Genomic DNA, 16,133 nt, shown 5'->3' on the forward strand with positions numbered 1-16,133 from the left:
CTTAATGTTGATTCTTTTTGCTGCTTGAATTGGACCTTCTTTACTTTTCATGGAATGGGCTTTCTTGTGAAATTTTAGCCTTCAACAAGGTGTTTCCTACATTACAAAGCAGAGGACATTGTCCAGTCAAAGCATGAGAATCATATGTAGCAACAAAGAACAGCAGGGAAAAAATGACACAATGATTTCATATAAACTTAGCCAAAACTAATGAACAGTTAATCTTTAGATTTGTAAAAGTTGAATGTACATAATTATCAGTTGTCTTATATATAGTTAGAAAATAATTCTAAAATTATGTAATAATAACTCATTTAGTTATAATTTCTCAAAAAAATATATAAAGAAAATTCAAGATTAAAGCCATGCAACACATTGAACTTTCACTAGTATCTTTTTATAAATTTAAGCATTATAAAACATTTCATCCACACTTTAAGGGTATCATTTTATTCATGTTGACGACCCGACTCAAATAATGTTGTGTGGTTTTTAATGGAAGATTTTTTGAGGCTTAGTCCATGGAGTGAAGGCTTGGGCCAATAAGCCCAAGCCAAAGCACTCATGGACAAGCCTCTTGGAGGTTCGGGGGCAACGCCCCCGGGAAAAATTTTATGAGAAAACAATGAACATAAATAAAAACATAAAAAAAAAAGCTACTTATTTTTACAATGCTTCTATTTAAATAAATAAAAACATAAAAAAAGCTACTTATTTTTATGTTTATGTTTATTTGTCAATAATCCCACCAACAAAAATATATATATATATATATATAAGGAACTCGAGTTTAATAAACTCGAGTTCCTTACAAGGTACTCGAGCTTGGCAAGCTCAAGTACCTTAGAAAAAAAAAAAAAAAAAAAAACAACATTTTATTAAAAATGGTACTCGAGCCTGGTATACTCGAGTATTGTGTTGCATGGTACTCGAGTTTACCATGCTCGAGTACTACATAATTTTTTTTTGAATGGCCCAATTTCCACCTCAACAGCGCCACGGTGGCAAAACTCCTAGGAACTCGAGTTTCTAGGAACTCGAGTTTAAGAAACTCAAGTTCCATAAAAAGTGGTATTTTCCTATATAGTTCCGAAACAGTGTTTTTTTACAAAATATTTCAAAAATTTGTGGTATTTGGCCATTTTGGCTGTCTCTGCACAGTAAATTCAATATTCATGCGCTGAAGAAAAAAAAAAAAAAAAAAAGGGGACGGAAACGTGAAATGAAAACGTGAACGTTGGTTTCAGCTGAAACCAAACGCTCACTTAGTAGTCAACTTAGACTTATAACTCATATGGAACAAGAAAAACAGATAGGGCAAGCATAAACTTATAACTCTTGTGGAACAAGAGAATAAAGAACCATTGCTCCTTCACATGGGAGCCCCCACAACTTTGGAATTGTCTCCCCGCCAACCAGCATTTTAGTCTCACTGGTCACTGCGTTATTGAGAGCCTAGCCTTGAAAAATGGGACTTCACGTGTGTATATATATATATATATATATATATATATTTTGTTGTTTGGGTTCATTAGCTACTATTTTAAAATTACCAGATTTTTTTTTATGTGTTCTTCTCTTTTATTTAATCTATTTATTTTCTTATTTACATCCAAACTTTATAATTTATAATGTTAGAATTATGGTTAAGTGATTCAATTCATCATTTTCTAACAGCTTAAATTTTTTAAAGCATAGGTAATTTAATATAGTATCAAAAATTCCTATATTCGCTTTACCTCCTATTTAAAACTTAAGTTCTTGAAAAAAATCTGTAATTTAACACATTCCTCATGCTAATATTTACTTTTTCTTTCTACACATTATTTTTTCATTTTTGTTTCTATAATTTAACACATTCCTCATACTAATACTAATAATTTTATTGTCTCATTTATTTATAAGATTTTTATTTAATGCATCTCTATATACATAAATGAAATTCTATTTCTTGTGTCACATTTGGATGATGAATTTTGATGTGAAATTTACACAAAATTATGCTTTTTGGAAATTTTTAATATTAATTTTTATTGTTTATGTTAACAGGAAAGCAAATTCAAAATTTTTGTTTTAACAAGGAATAATTATTCCTCTCTAATAGAGTTGTAATAGTTATTTCTTAGTAGGCGTAATAATTTTTAAAATTAATATATTTCCAAATAAACAAACTTTTCATATGTATATAACAATTATGAAAATAAAAATCATCAAAAATAATCAATCTCTCTCAAATTTAAAAAAAAAAATATATATATATATATATATATTATTTTTTAGAAAATATAATTGTACGAGTAAGATATTTCCTAAATATATCTTAAATTTTATTCTAATGTTACAACTCAACCAAACTTATGAATATGTTTAATTATTCCATTACAACACAATTTATTCCCAATAATAAAAACTATCATTCCTATCGTAATCTCTATTCAATATACCAAACGTGTCCCAAGTGAGAAGCTAAAAATGCAAAAACAAAACTAACATTAAAGAGAACCATAAGTAGACCTGGTAAAATGCGCATTCTTCTTATGCATAATATTTTTCCTCTATGAAAAAGTTAAGGGAAAAAGATCATGTCACATGTACATAAAGTAATCAACTACAAACAGGTATCACCAATGAACCTTTCAAAAAAAAAAAAAAAAAAAAAGGTATCACCAACGAACTGATTGTGAGAAATGATTTGCATTTGAAGAGAATTTTTACACTAGAGTTTCAAATATGCCTAACTAATGGTATTTCAATATATAATTACATATTGGAATGATAGTAAATGACATGAACAAAATATACAACCCCACTCCTCTCTCTCTCTCTCTCTCTCTCTCTCTCCCCTCACCAAAAGACCAAAAAGAGGGTGGGACCAAGAAGAATAAAGGTGTTCCAGATCCAACTCCTCAATTGAATTTTTTTTTTTTTTAAATAACTTTCAGATTGACAATAAATCAGCCAGTGAAGCAAAACTGTGAAGTATGAACAAAGTGGAGCTTTTGCCATCAGTCTTGGCCACATATAACCTGTATGATTTGTCAGCAAAGCATATTAAATAATGAAAAGGATAAAAGCAAAAACTTTGAGCAAGACATAACTTAGGATCATAATAAAAAGATGCAGTTGCAAAATTCTAGAACTTCTCTGACTTTACTGTCTCATGTTTTATGATGATTGTCTTGCAGTTTCAGACACCCTTAACCATATTTAAACTTAGCAACAGACCCTGGACTAGATTAGTTTTCACTTGCCCACAAAATGAGAGGCCTTTTCCCTGTATAGATTGTTCAGTTTGTTTTGTACCACATACTTGTTATAAAAGTGATTCTAAAATAAATTACAAGCTTTGGTTTTACAAAACCTTTTGGATAATGCCAAGAGAGAATCTCTAATTTTGAAAAATCCATTTTGATAGTAAATATTAGGGTAAATTACAAAGTTGATCTCTATCCTTTAGTCCCTAACCTTTCGATTGTCAATTTTGTCCCTAACATTTTCAATGTCGTGTCAATTTAGTCTCTGCTGTTATTATTAGATTGAAAAATCTGATGTGTCAAATGGAATAATAAAAAATTATTATTTATCATATGCCACATCAACTGCTAATTGTATCACTATTTACCACATCAAATTATTAAAACTAAAACCCAAATTAAAATTAAACACTTTCGTTAAGAAGTCCTTTGGGTTGGTTTTGGGTTTGATAGATCTAAAGGTTTTTTAGATTTGTAAAGGTTCTTTCCCAATTCAATGTTTTTTCTGGTAGAATTAGAATTGAGAGCAACCGAGTTCCTATTTATGAAAGAAACTAGTTTGCAAAGATCCAATCATTATTGGTGAAGAAGCCACGGCCTGTTGTCCTCTATTTATGAAAGAAACTAGTTTGCAAAGATCCAATCGTTATTTGAGCAGAAAATTTTCAAAATTTTAAGGTTTTTGCTCCTGTTGTCCTTTTTCACTTGCTCTTTTCTTGCTATTTTTCAATTTAGAGGCTCTTCTGGGAAAAAACCCAGGTGAAATTTTATAAAAAGAGCCATGGGATTACCAATAATATCAACCTTTTACGGTTTTTTGCCTCTGTTCTCCTTTCTCTCTTGCTCTTTTCTTGTTGATTTTTTCCAATTCAGAGGCTCTTATCCTAGCCGAGCTATACATGAAACAAACTTGGAAACACAAATATTAAGAAGTCCTTTGTGCTTTGATTAGATGTGTTTGGCAGCTAAGAAACTGAAAGAAAAAAAAAATATTGCAAGTTGATTTTTTTTGGGTAAAGAGATGGAGATGATATTGACTAGGACTAATGAAAGAGAAATATATTTTAGTGAGATGATACTGTGTGCATATTTTAATTTGGATTTTTTTATTATAAAATAATCTAATGTGGCAATACAATTGGCAGTTGATGTGGCAACAAACATAATTTTTTATTATTCCATTTAACACATCATTTTTTTCCATCCAATAGATAACAATAAGAACCAAATTGACACAACACTAAAAATGTTAAGGACCAAATTGACACAATTGAAAAATTAAAGACCAAATTGAGATATGCCGTAAAAGATAGGGACCAATTTTGTTATTTACCCTAAATATTAAAAAGAAAAGCCAAAATTCCATCCTGAGTTATTGAGAATTTATGCATAGGTAAGATTATAGTTTACCAGATTAATTCCAGAACTGCCATTTGTAATACCAAATCCACCTCCACATCAGAGGTGAAGCAAAACTGTGACTGATGTCTTCAAATATCAATAACAGTAGGTGGCAATCTCCAGTAATTCCATGAATTAAAATCCTCCTGCAATCAGGGAAGTTAAAAACCAAAAAATATGCAGTATTCCATCAAATACAAAAATTAAAAATTAAATAAAAAAACAAGACCTGAAAACTATAAAAAAAAAATTTCCATGCAGTGAGGATTGGGCGTGTAAAGTTACTTAAGCTAACATCCAATTCCTTCACATCAAAGACTTAGTTAAGTAGAGGATGGGCATGTACAGTTACTTGAGCTGACATCTAACTCAGTTTATACACTACTCGTGTGAAGGACTGAAAATTTGAAATCAAGACCATAATAAAAAGTAGGATTACTTTTCACATGAGAGAAATATTACAAGGAACTCCTGAACCTCATTGCCTTCTGCAACCAATGTGCCAAGAGCAAATTTCCAGGTGCAGGAAAAAGAAAACAGGGGTAGAGCAGCTGGATATGCTGAGTTCAATTTCTTACTCACTGCTCATCTGAAGGACCAAAAATTTGAAAACAAGACCATAATAAAAAGTAGGATTATGATGTAGGAAAACCTAGGCTTCCCAACCTAGATTAGTCCTACTAAAGAACCTTAGGCTTCCCACCTAAGGTGTTTGGAATCACCACCAAACAAATACTATGCAATCTCTGCAAATAATCTCAATAATAATAATAATAATAGTCTGTACCATACAAAAGAAATCATCCGGAGCTTTATATGCAGCTTCCAGGAATTACAAAGATAAGGATAAACTCTCCTAAACAATTTCAAATACTAATCTGATAATCCTAAATAGTTTCATATACTAATCCGATAATCCTAAACAAAGGATAATGATGAACTAATCCTAACCAAACTCAAATATCAATCCAAACTAAACAAATAGCTACGTTAAAATATGAAATTATCCACGGAAAATCTAAAATGAAATATTGAAATAACTTTTGGTTATGCTCCTGCATTGATTACTTTTCACATGAGAGAAATATTACAAGGAACTCCTGAACCTCATTGCCTTCTGCAACCAATGTGCCAAGAGCAAATTTCCAGGTGCAGGAAAAAGAAAAGAGGGGTAGAGCAGCTGCATATGATTAGTTCAATTTCTTACTCACTGCTTTTCAAAAGTGCTCCTCAATGATTGCTACTTTAAGAATAGAAAAGAGTCATACTTAATATATATATATATACACACACATATATATATACACACACATGCACATGAAAAAGGATTGCAAGATAAACCTGCTCAGACGAGGACATTGGTGGAAACATGCCATTCACAAGAGCATGAAGTGTGCTATATGATCTGGTATCAACACGACGGTTAACAGCAACCTCACCCTGCAGACCAAATATATTAGAAACTTTGGTATAACAATATTAAAGGTTTAAGATTGCTATTTTTAAACCATGAAGGCATTAAATTACCTTGGGATTAATAATGAAGATTTTTCCTTTTGGGATTCCAACCTTAACGTAGCTGAACTCATCAGTATCTCGGTTTCCAAAACCAGCATAGAATGGATTGCAATCAGAAGGAAACAGAGCCTTGATATCCTAGAAAAAAGGAGAACAAAAGCTCATTAAAGGCCTACTAGATGATTCGTCAACCATCCAACAAATGCTCTCTCTCTCTCTCTCTCTCTCTCTCAAACTGTCTACTTAAGTGTGCAGGTAGGCTTCAGATCCCAATTATAAGCATGTTTTTAGAAATTTTAAGGAAAATAATACCATGAGATAGATCATGGGTTGCCCCTGCTCAGGACCAAATTTAAAGTGAGAATGTAAAAAAGGGTATCCTATGCATCATGCTGTTTCTTTACACATGACACGAAGTTGAAACCCATCATGTGACTCACTGAACCTACATTTTCTTATCATAACTATAAAATGACTTCATGCACCAAGAGCCTGATAGACATTCCACAAAAGTTGATCAGCAAGCATAATGTCTTTCAGATAGTATCATGTTTCACAAAATAATGAAATGGGCATTCATGGAGAATCTAGAATCTCCTTGACTTAAACAAGTTACTTCTGCCAAGAAATTAAGAAGACCTTTTTAAACCTAGACACAATAGACTCAATTTCTACTAAACGCCCAAACATTTAAAAATCAAATAGCAGAAAAGTTCAGGATGTTAATGGATTACATAACAAAAGAATTATTAGGAGAAGTAATAAGTTGCATATGTCAAAATAGATTAGTAACAGCAGGGGACTAACCTCTAGGCATGAGATCTTGAATTCATGAGGAGCCCGCCTGATAACTGAGAAAACAGAGAGGATCTCAGATCACAACTAAAAATAAGAAAATAACTGGTGGCCAGCAACTTCTAACATGCCCAAAGCATTGATATATGAAATCAAAAATGTGATAGAGAAGGAAGTATTAACTATGTATAGGCTGAAAAAACATTCTAATTGGTGAGTAGAAATTTAAATATGGCTATTTATCTGTGTAATAAGGAAGAATCTGATATCATTTTTTTTCTTTTGATAATGTAGGGAACTTTTCTAAAGAAGCACCATTTGGACTTGATTCTATCTAGTACAACCTACAAACAACTGATCTCACCCGCTAAAATTTAATCTAACGGCATTCACCCTTAACGGGCTAAGCAGTTTAAGAATCTGATGTCACATTACCTTAATTCTTTAAGGCAGTTCAGACTGAAAATTTTGTTATCAGGATTAGTACAGGGCATACCAAGGGACAAATAAGATGCTTGAGAATGATACACAGCATAGATTGCAAAATGGAAGTAACCCTTGTTAATGTCCTCAAAAAAATTGCATATACCACTAGTTACCTTCTCGATATAAAGAAGGAAAAAGTCCATCAGGGGAAATAACAACAGGCCCATCCGGTAAAGCCTTCCCATCCTGTACATAATAAAACAAGAAAATAAACATAAAAATGGTACTTTCTTGATTTGGATGTTTCAACCTCAAATAGAGAATCAAGCCTCAATTTCTTTAAGCGTTACCTGCTTAAGGTTGAATAGAAATTGTCTAGTGTGATAAGCCTGTGAAATTGCACGTGCACTAAGAAAAAGTAATTGATACCCATTTTCCTGCAACACATGGAAAAGAAGGGAAAAAAATACTTAGTTCTGTGTACAACTATGTTGTTGCTGGACATGGTAACATAGAGAAACTATATACATTCTATTTTTCCAAAGACAACTCAAAATGGGAAAAATTAAGAAATAAAACATAAAACAGAACAGTAAGCTTTCAAAAGCCACAAAGAATAATGAGACAAAAAGCATTTTATACCAATAACATGAATTGCATTTGTAGGACGATAAAATTGTACACTGAATATCTTGGTGGAAGACAGGTTATAGCAAATAGCTTGCATTTCATTTGTTGGTGATGATACCATAGACTAAATAGTTTGGAGGACTAAAGATGTGCCTACCAGTTGGACTATTCGGAGCCAACCCTACAAGAATTTTCCTAATGTGAAATTTGTGATTAATGCAATATGAAATGTTGACTTCAACTAGTATATGATCTGAACAATACTAAGTATTCTAATGCATAGCATCATAAGCAACAAACCTTAATAGCTGAATATAAATGTGCAACGCCTGTTTGTGACCAATCAACTCCAACCAAAGGCATGAACTGACCCAGAACATCCGATCTGTAATAACGATGCAAGAAAAGAGGAATCAGATATGTCACTAATAATCCCAGCCTTCATCAAAGTAAGATTTTCAACAAAAGAGTGCTCAATTTATCAGCCAGATAATGCTAAAGCCACACACACTATAAAGCATTGACCAAAATGTACAAAAATACTAAGGGAGCAGGGTATCATGCGGCTCATGCTTCTAGCACAAATATGCATGCAACAAACACAAGAAAAGAGAAAAATCTTCATCTTCACCTTTTGTCACTTTATAGCTTTGTACATTATTCTTTCATCCATACTGGAAGTTACTACCATTATGCAGTCAATTTAACCAAACTTCACACTCAAATCTTTATCCTACTCACATCCAACACTAATCCCAGAGAATAACCAATACATAGGCAGGTTAAAAACAAGTATACTAAAAAGAAGAACACAATTCTGAAACAAAAAAACAAATAAACAGATGGGCCACCATCTTTCCTTCCCTAATACATAAAAGCAACCATTGTAATAACCCATGTTTTACCAACCACCACGCAACCAACACAGATTGTTTAATGAACTATAACTCAAAATTTAAGGAAGGGAAAATAAAAGGCCACTTTGCAGGATACCCAAAACAGCCTCTAGACTAGATATCTCAACGCCTCCTCAAACAACACCCTAATGATAGTCTTTACATAATTCTTCATTCCTTTCCATTGCATGACATCCTCCCTGCTCCTAAGTTCCACAGGTCACTATAACTTTGCATAGTAAAAAGAATGAAAAAATAGGTTGGAAAGTACCTAAGCTATTAGCCTATCCTTACTCCCATTGATACAAATGACCTCTTTGAACCTGGTCTGAAGGTTTTAAATTTCAAAAACATCAGTGATATTGGCAGGGTCCCGTCAAAACTATATCTCACCAGTATCCGAGATATCAGCTGATATTTTCATAAAGGCCAGATTTCATTATTTTATTGTTTTGAAATTTTCTGATAAGTTTCCAATACTTTCCAATATATCAGCTGTAAACCTGAAATACCTCAGTTTTACCCTTTTTTGAGTTTTTCATATATTTTTTTGCAATATATCTAATATCATATATTGCCAGTAAGTTTGATATATCAGCTAACGTATTTGATATTTTAAGATAGATTTCTCATTTCTCATTACCATTACCATTACCACTATATCATGAGCAACTGCCATACATCAGCAATATTTTAAACCATCCTTATTCTTACACAATGCTTAGAATCAACAACAAGGGTTTCTACTGAGCCAAAATTAAAAGAAGGAAATAATAATCCAACTTTTGCAGAATGAAGGAAACCCAAACTGCCCATGGGTAGACATTTTTCCAACTCCTATAAAAAACATTACAATGAAATGACTTCGCCCAGACTCTTATTTGCTCCACACCCTTACAATGCCTAACGAAAAATAGCTTCTTTAGACTTGCTAAACCAATTCCAGGGCTGTCACGCTATAATTTGTCCCAAATTTTGCGAACAAAAATTGGTCATGCCCAATGCACAAAGCTCCAATTTTGCAAGGTCTAGGATAGGTGATTGTATAAGTTGTATAAGTTGGAAGGAACATAATTTTACTCCTAGTACTGACAGTGACAGTTGAACCAAGGGAAAGCCACATATGGTAAATGAAGAGTTCATGCCTTTCCTAACTTCCTTCCAATTCCTAAAGGTCTATTAAATGTAGTCTACCAATATTTGGCGATAACCATGCCTAAATCCAGCACTCTTAGTATCAAACTTTCTTTAAAAGGGGGGGAATGAAAGCTAAATGACATATATTAGCCTTCTCTAAACACTTTTACACACCTAACAATGCCTCTAAAAGTAGAGAAAATAGTATGCTACTCTTTTCGCAATTGAATTAAACTAAATGCATAACCAAGTTACAGTATGCTACTCTTTTATGGAGGATAACATATTTGCAGAAATTGATTAGGGGGCAAGAAAAAGAAAAGTGAAGAAAGAAGGCAAGGAGGGGTAAAGAGAGAGAAACTAAAATAATCCAAGTTTGATAAACTTAAGATTGCAACACATCATGCTAGGATGACATTGATGTATTTTATTACTCCAAATAAACTGAAGGCTCAAAAAGTGGACAGCAAGAAAAGGAGCTGGCGTTTGTTGTCTACGTTGGAGGCCTTCGCCATCCCATTCTGTAACTTTACTTCTTTCATCCATCCATGAGGCTGTTAAAGGAGAAATGACAAGGGGAATACTAATTTAGGGAAGAGGAAGATACACCTTAACATTGTTCCTGATTTGATTGTTCAGTTAGGATAACTACAATAATAAGTATCTCAAAGTAACTATTTCCACTGCTTTGGTTCTGTAATATATATTAATTTTATTTGGCTACAATTAAATACCCTAGAGTTTTCTTATTTGCTAAAATATCACAAGAATGTAAGAAATTGAACTAAACAACATAGAACATGCACTTCAAATTTAGTCATTTTCACAAACAAGGCAACAAGAAAAACCCTATTTCACTAAACAGAAAGAGAAAACCCTTACTTTGTAATTGTCCCATCCACATCTGAGATGACTATACGAGTGTTCCATTTCCACAAAAATATTCTGGCATCAACCTGTAGAGTAACATGAGTACATATAAGCACCCAGAAAATAGAAAATAACAACAACAACAATAATAATAATAATGTGTGTGTGTGGAGTAAACTACAGCTAGAAAAAGATATTTCCAAGCAAAAGATGCAAAAAAACCTGCTGTTTCCCCAGCATTGCAGTGGAGAATGTGAAGGTTACTGTGTTCTTTCCATCCTTCAAATTCAAGGATGCCAGTTGCTCAGATGTTGGAGTGATTGCCCTCAACATCCTTTTTACCATCTTTGGTTTAAGCACATTTTTGTCTCCATCCCTCCAGGTGGTGCTCTCTGAAGCATTCTCAGCACCAGAAACTCTGGCATCATTCGTGGCTGGCTGCATACCATTCCTGGATCTTGATCTCCTTAAAAAAGAGGACCAAATCCCCCAGCTTCCACCAGGGGATACACCGAATTTTGATGGATCTCCTGAAAGAGTTTTTTCAACTTGGTCAACAGCTATCATGCCTTTTGGCTCAAATATTTGTTCATTTCCAAATAAAACCATCCCTAACACATTATGACCAGCCACATCCCATGGGAAATATCAGCCACCAAATTTGACTACAAGCCTATCATCCTTAACAACCCCAGGTCCTAGAGAGGTAAATTTATTTATATCCAATTTTTCAGCATCAATTGCTTGAGAAGCAGCATCAGCCCCCCATCCCTTCATAAAAAAAGTGCTTGCAAAGAGATCTCTCTGCATGAAGCACAATACATGTGACTTTCTCTAATCTTCTGCTTATGGAACATACAAAAAATCAAATGAAATCGTTCAATTTGTTTTCCATTGCAATTATAGCAATGTCTTTATTTGGAGTGAATTACTCTGTAAATGGAAATTAAGTTGTTTCAATATGGACTTTGGATACAATGATATCACAGAAGGAGATAATATCTTTTCTTTTTTTGATACCATAATGTCACCTTGAACACACTATGAGTGATAAGATGGAATAAGTTCAATTACATTTTTAAAAGGGGAAAAATTAAACTTTCATTACTCTTTGGGGAATTTGGACAAAGCACTGAAATGAAGTCATTTGTTTATTTTTTTTCTCAACATGTAAATGCCATGCAAGTGCACATTCAATCTGTCTTACCAACTGCAGGAATGGCAAGTACATTTATAGGCTCCCCTGAAATCTCGGTGTTCTCAGCAGTTAATTGTTCCCCAGCCAATTGTGAATCTTTGTCTGACCTTATACAGCTTGAATCATCTTTACCCTGCATCTTTGAATTCAAGGATATGCATCTCGAGTCCAGTGAGTGTTTGAGAGGACACTGAACATCATGTGCATCTGGATTTTCAGTGTGAGACCACAAATTGGGCAATGATTCTACCAGCCGCCCAACTTCCATACCAGAAACCTTATGACTTCTAGGTATTATAATGGGGCCTGATGTTACCTTTGATTTTTCTATCTCAAGATCAGTCCATGGATTCTCTTGAACAAACTTTTCAGAAGATGAATATGACTCATTGTTTTCATTGACTTGCCCATTCACTTCTTCAATGATTTCATGAGAATCAGGACTAAATGAGGCGCTTTCTTTATCTACATTCTCTGGAGATATTGACTCCATGTGTTGTACCTCACTAATTTGAAATTCTTCAAGGTCATTGAAAGGAAACTGACCTTCCTCTGAACTCGCTGATGACAATGTACTTATTGATTTTGGAGGGAGACAGTCACCAATAGACTCCAAAGAAGATTGGAACTTGCTAGTTAATTCTTCATCCTTCTTCTCTTCTTCATCTTGAACTTGATGACCTGAGTTACTAAAACTAGAAATGGTGCAAATGGTCTGTGACTCAACTTTGTCAGCTGGGTCAAGTGTTTGGTCTGGGGTGACCATTTGGGCATAGGTTTCTGGAACTGTCAGTGGCTCTTCAAGATCCATCACATTGCATTGATGTATGCAAGAATGAGAAGGATTCAGTTGTTGAGAATGATTCTCAGGAACCTCCACTGTTTCTGTCTGCAATTCATCATCTTCAGCAACTTGAAGAGTAACTGTATCCTGATAAAGAACTTCTAAGACCTCAGTGTCAACAACTTATAAGTCTATAACAATTCAAGAAACAAAATTAATTGAGATGTAATTTCTATTTTAGTTCATAGCAGTTTTTCGCTGTCAACTATCTTTGTACCATTAGATAATTTGCAATGAGGCTTACATGCTAAAAAGCCTAATCTTGTTCAAATACTACTTTATTAATTATAAACCAGATGTTGGTTTTACCTCGGATGCTAGTTCAGTTGTTGGATGCAACATTTCAGCATTAATGTGGACTTCCCCATCTTCTTCACTAACAAGGTACATTGTTTCAGAAGTTTGTTCACTGGTACCATTCATTGCCACTATAAATCTCTCTGATGCTTCACAATAGATAAAGGATTGAGCCCTATCTGTTTCACTCTCCTCCTGGGAAATTCCACAGCCTGTTAAAACATCCCCTAAAACCTGTTCCTCATCAATATGCTTTCCAGGGAGTTCTTCAAGCTGAATCGAATATTGAACTTTTGCATTTTCATCATGTTCGATATCCCCGTCAATCTTTCTTGATACCATAGAGACCGTCTCACATTTCTCTTCCAAAACATTTTCATCTGCCATGGAATTTTCAGTAACTTGTTCTGGAGAGCCAAAGCAGGGCACTTCCGTTCTAGTTTCATCAACAAAACTGTGTGTATTCTCAAAGCTGGAGACAGAAATGTCCCCCTTTTGCTCATTGTGGGAACCAGTTTCTTCATGTAACACACATTGGTCCATACCATTTTCCACATTATTATCTACAGATGAGTTCACCTGACCTTTTCCATCATTGATCTGCACATCTTTCTCAGCTTTATCTTTCCTCGATTTATTACCACCAAGATTAGTAGACCACCTCACCTCCAAGAGGTCGGCCGCAATCTCAGCACGCTTCAATGAGTCAGCCCTTGCCGCACCAGCATCCCCATCTTCCTCCTTCCTTGATCTCCGTCCAAAAACAAGCCCAAACATCCGTGACCGCCGTGAACCAGACCTTGTCATAACCTTCCCATTCCTCACATCAATCTTATCAACTGAATTTTCATAATTGTAACTTTTGGACTTCAATGGCCGCCTATCAATCTTGGTCTTGGATTCCCCATCTATCTCATCCCCAGAGGACAATGAGAATGGCACCATTTCCCCTTCTTCTACATCTACCTCTCTAAGAAAGTAAGCCTCCCCTTTATGATCCAAATACATGTGGAAATTAGCTTCCACTCCATTGACACCAATGTTGACCACCTTCTCCTTAGACTTCAAAACCCCTTGAAATTTCCCAAACCTGATATACCAAGGTGAGGACTTAAAGCTCCCATCTTGCTGTTCAACTACAATAATATCCACAGCTCCACCAAATGGATGAAATGGGCCAGACACTTTGGTTATGTAGCTACCTAGCCTCCCCACCGCATACATCTTTTCAATACTCCGGATTTCTCAAACAAACCCAAGTAACAAAATCTCAAAATCCAATCATACTTCAAATCTATCTGATTGCACCCCCACAAAAATATGTGAGGCTTTAAAAAAAAAAAAAAATTAAGAACCCACCTTTATTCAATAAAGTATCCTAGGATTCAAAATTACAACGTACCCAGATCACAAAATCATACATTTTTGAAAACCCAATTGATTACAACTCAAAAATTTCACAACTTTAGGCTCAAAAGCAATTAATACTTAAGATTAAAGATATATAAGAGACTAAGATCGTGGATTATAATACAACAACTAAACGTAATTAATTAAGTAAAGAATAATTAAACCTGGTTCAGACTCTGTCTCTCTCTAACTTTTTAAAAGATGACCCTGTGAAAAAGAAGAAAGGCTCACAACTAACAAAACCCAAATAGTTAAAACGAACCGCCAAGAAGAAGAGAGAGCAGTTAAGGCAAGCAAGCAAAAATAAAAGCATATTCGCTTTTATTTATTCGAATGTGCTAAACCCATCATCATTGAGATAGAGTGTCCCAGCTGATCAAAATAAATGACAACGCATTTTTCAATAGACTGGTATTATTCCTTTTATATTTTTCTCATTCAAATTTCAAAGGATAATAATTAAGCTTAAGAATAGGAAAAAAAAAATGAACGGCAAATTGGGTGTGAGAAACTGTGTGAGTCATGAAACTGACCTGGAGAGAAGAAGAAGCCTATGGCTTATAGATTCGTAAGGATCTATACGGAGAGAGAGAGAGAGAGAGAGTGTGCGTGTCAGCGTGTATGTGTTGGATTTGGAAAAGTCTTGCAATGCAATGCATGGTGGGAGTAACACGTCATAGGATGTTTGAGATTTTTGAAGTTATTTAAAGTTAGGTAGGTGGAACTCAGAACCAGTTTGAATTAGGTGTGACCAACAAAATGTTCCATCCAATTAAGTTCTATGATGACGTTGCGATGTCTTTGATATTTATTTACTGGGGGGAAAGGATTTGCTACTAACAAAGTTAACTTTTATAAAAATGCACATGTATTAATACTTTATATAAACAATTTATATATAAATGAAAAATTTTATGTCAAAATTGAATTTTTCACCAAATAATCACTTGATTTATGTGCATTTTCCAAGACTTGCTACAACTTTCCAAGTGTGAAGGTGTAACATGTATTTAGCTTTTTCTTTTCTTTTCTTTTTCTTTTTTTTTAGGAAATAACATGCATGTTATGATTCATGAATGGATAAGAAGTTATTTCGTTCTCATGAAAAACCACGCTACTTGTTTATCATGAGGATTGACTTAACAATTTTTATAAAATTGAAGTTTTTTAGTAGAATGATAGACAAATGATATGGTTTACAAAAACCATATAATATCTTTGAATAGATGACTAAAATTTCCTAATTTTTATGATGAAATTTGGAAAACATAGATTATTACCATTTTTTTATGGAGTAATTGCTATTTAGACTCTAAAAATCAGTCAATTTTTTCTTTTCTTATAAAAATTTTGTAAAAATATTTCTTTAAGCTAATATCTTTAGGGTATTTCTTAACTTTTCCCTTCTTTTAATAGTTTTTTGACATGTGAAATGTTTTTGAAACCTTACTAAGAAA

General features: G+C 33.8%; 1 protein-coding gene across 5 annotated transcripts; it reads right to left on the reverse strand.

Annotated features, from left to right (window-relative positions):
• Positions 1-2,675: 2,675 nt before the first annotated feature.
• On the reverse strand, positions 2,676-15,350 carry LOC115974194 (phosphatidate phosphatase PAH2-like). 5 transcript variants are annotated; one of them, XM_031094438.1, is made up of 13 exons: positions 15,210-15,350; positions 14,841-14,883; positions 13,279-14,594; positions 12,135-13,077; positions 11,150-11,457; positions 10,940-11,013; positions 8,325-8,409; positions 7,745-7,831; positions 7,568-7,640; positions 6,981-7,024; positions 6,183-6,311; positions 5,997-6,095; positions 4,838-5,835 (listed from the first exon to the last, which is right to left on the reverse strand). In XM_031094438.1, the coding sequence occupies exons 3-13, from the start codon at positions 14,488-14,490 to the stop codon at positions 5,743-5,745; spliced, it is 3,147 nt and encodes a 1,048-aa protein (XP_030950298.1). In that variant the 5' UTR covers positions 14,491-14,594; positions 14,841-14,883; positions 15,210-15,350; the 3' UTR covers positions 4,838-5,742. The 5 variants fall into 5 exon arrangements, with proteins under 5 accessions (XP_030950300.1, XP_030950301.1, XP_030950298.1 ...); XM_031094440.1 differs by lacking the exon at positions 4,838-5,835 and adding exons at positions 2,676-3,026; positions 4,665-4,801 and having other exon boundaries at positions 13,279-15,349; XM_031094441.1 differs by lacking the exon at positions 4,838-5,835 and adding exons at positions 2,676-3,026; positions 4,665-4,801 and having other exon boundaries at positions 12,135-13,056; positions 13,279-15,348.
• Positions 15,351-16,133: the final 783 nt, after the last annotated feature.

This window comes from Quercus lobata, chromosome 2 (assembly GCF_001633185.2).
Source record: "Quercus lobata isolate SW786 chromosome 2, ValleyOak3.0 Primary Assembly, whole genome shotgun sequence".
NCBI classification, from domain to species: Eukaryota; Viridiplantae; Streptophyta; class Magnoliopsida; order Fagales; family Fagaceae; genus Quercus; species Quercus lobata.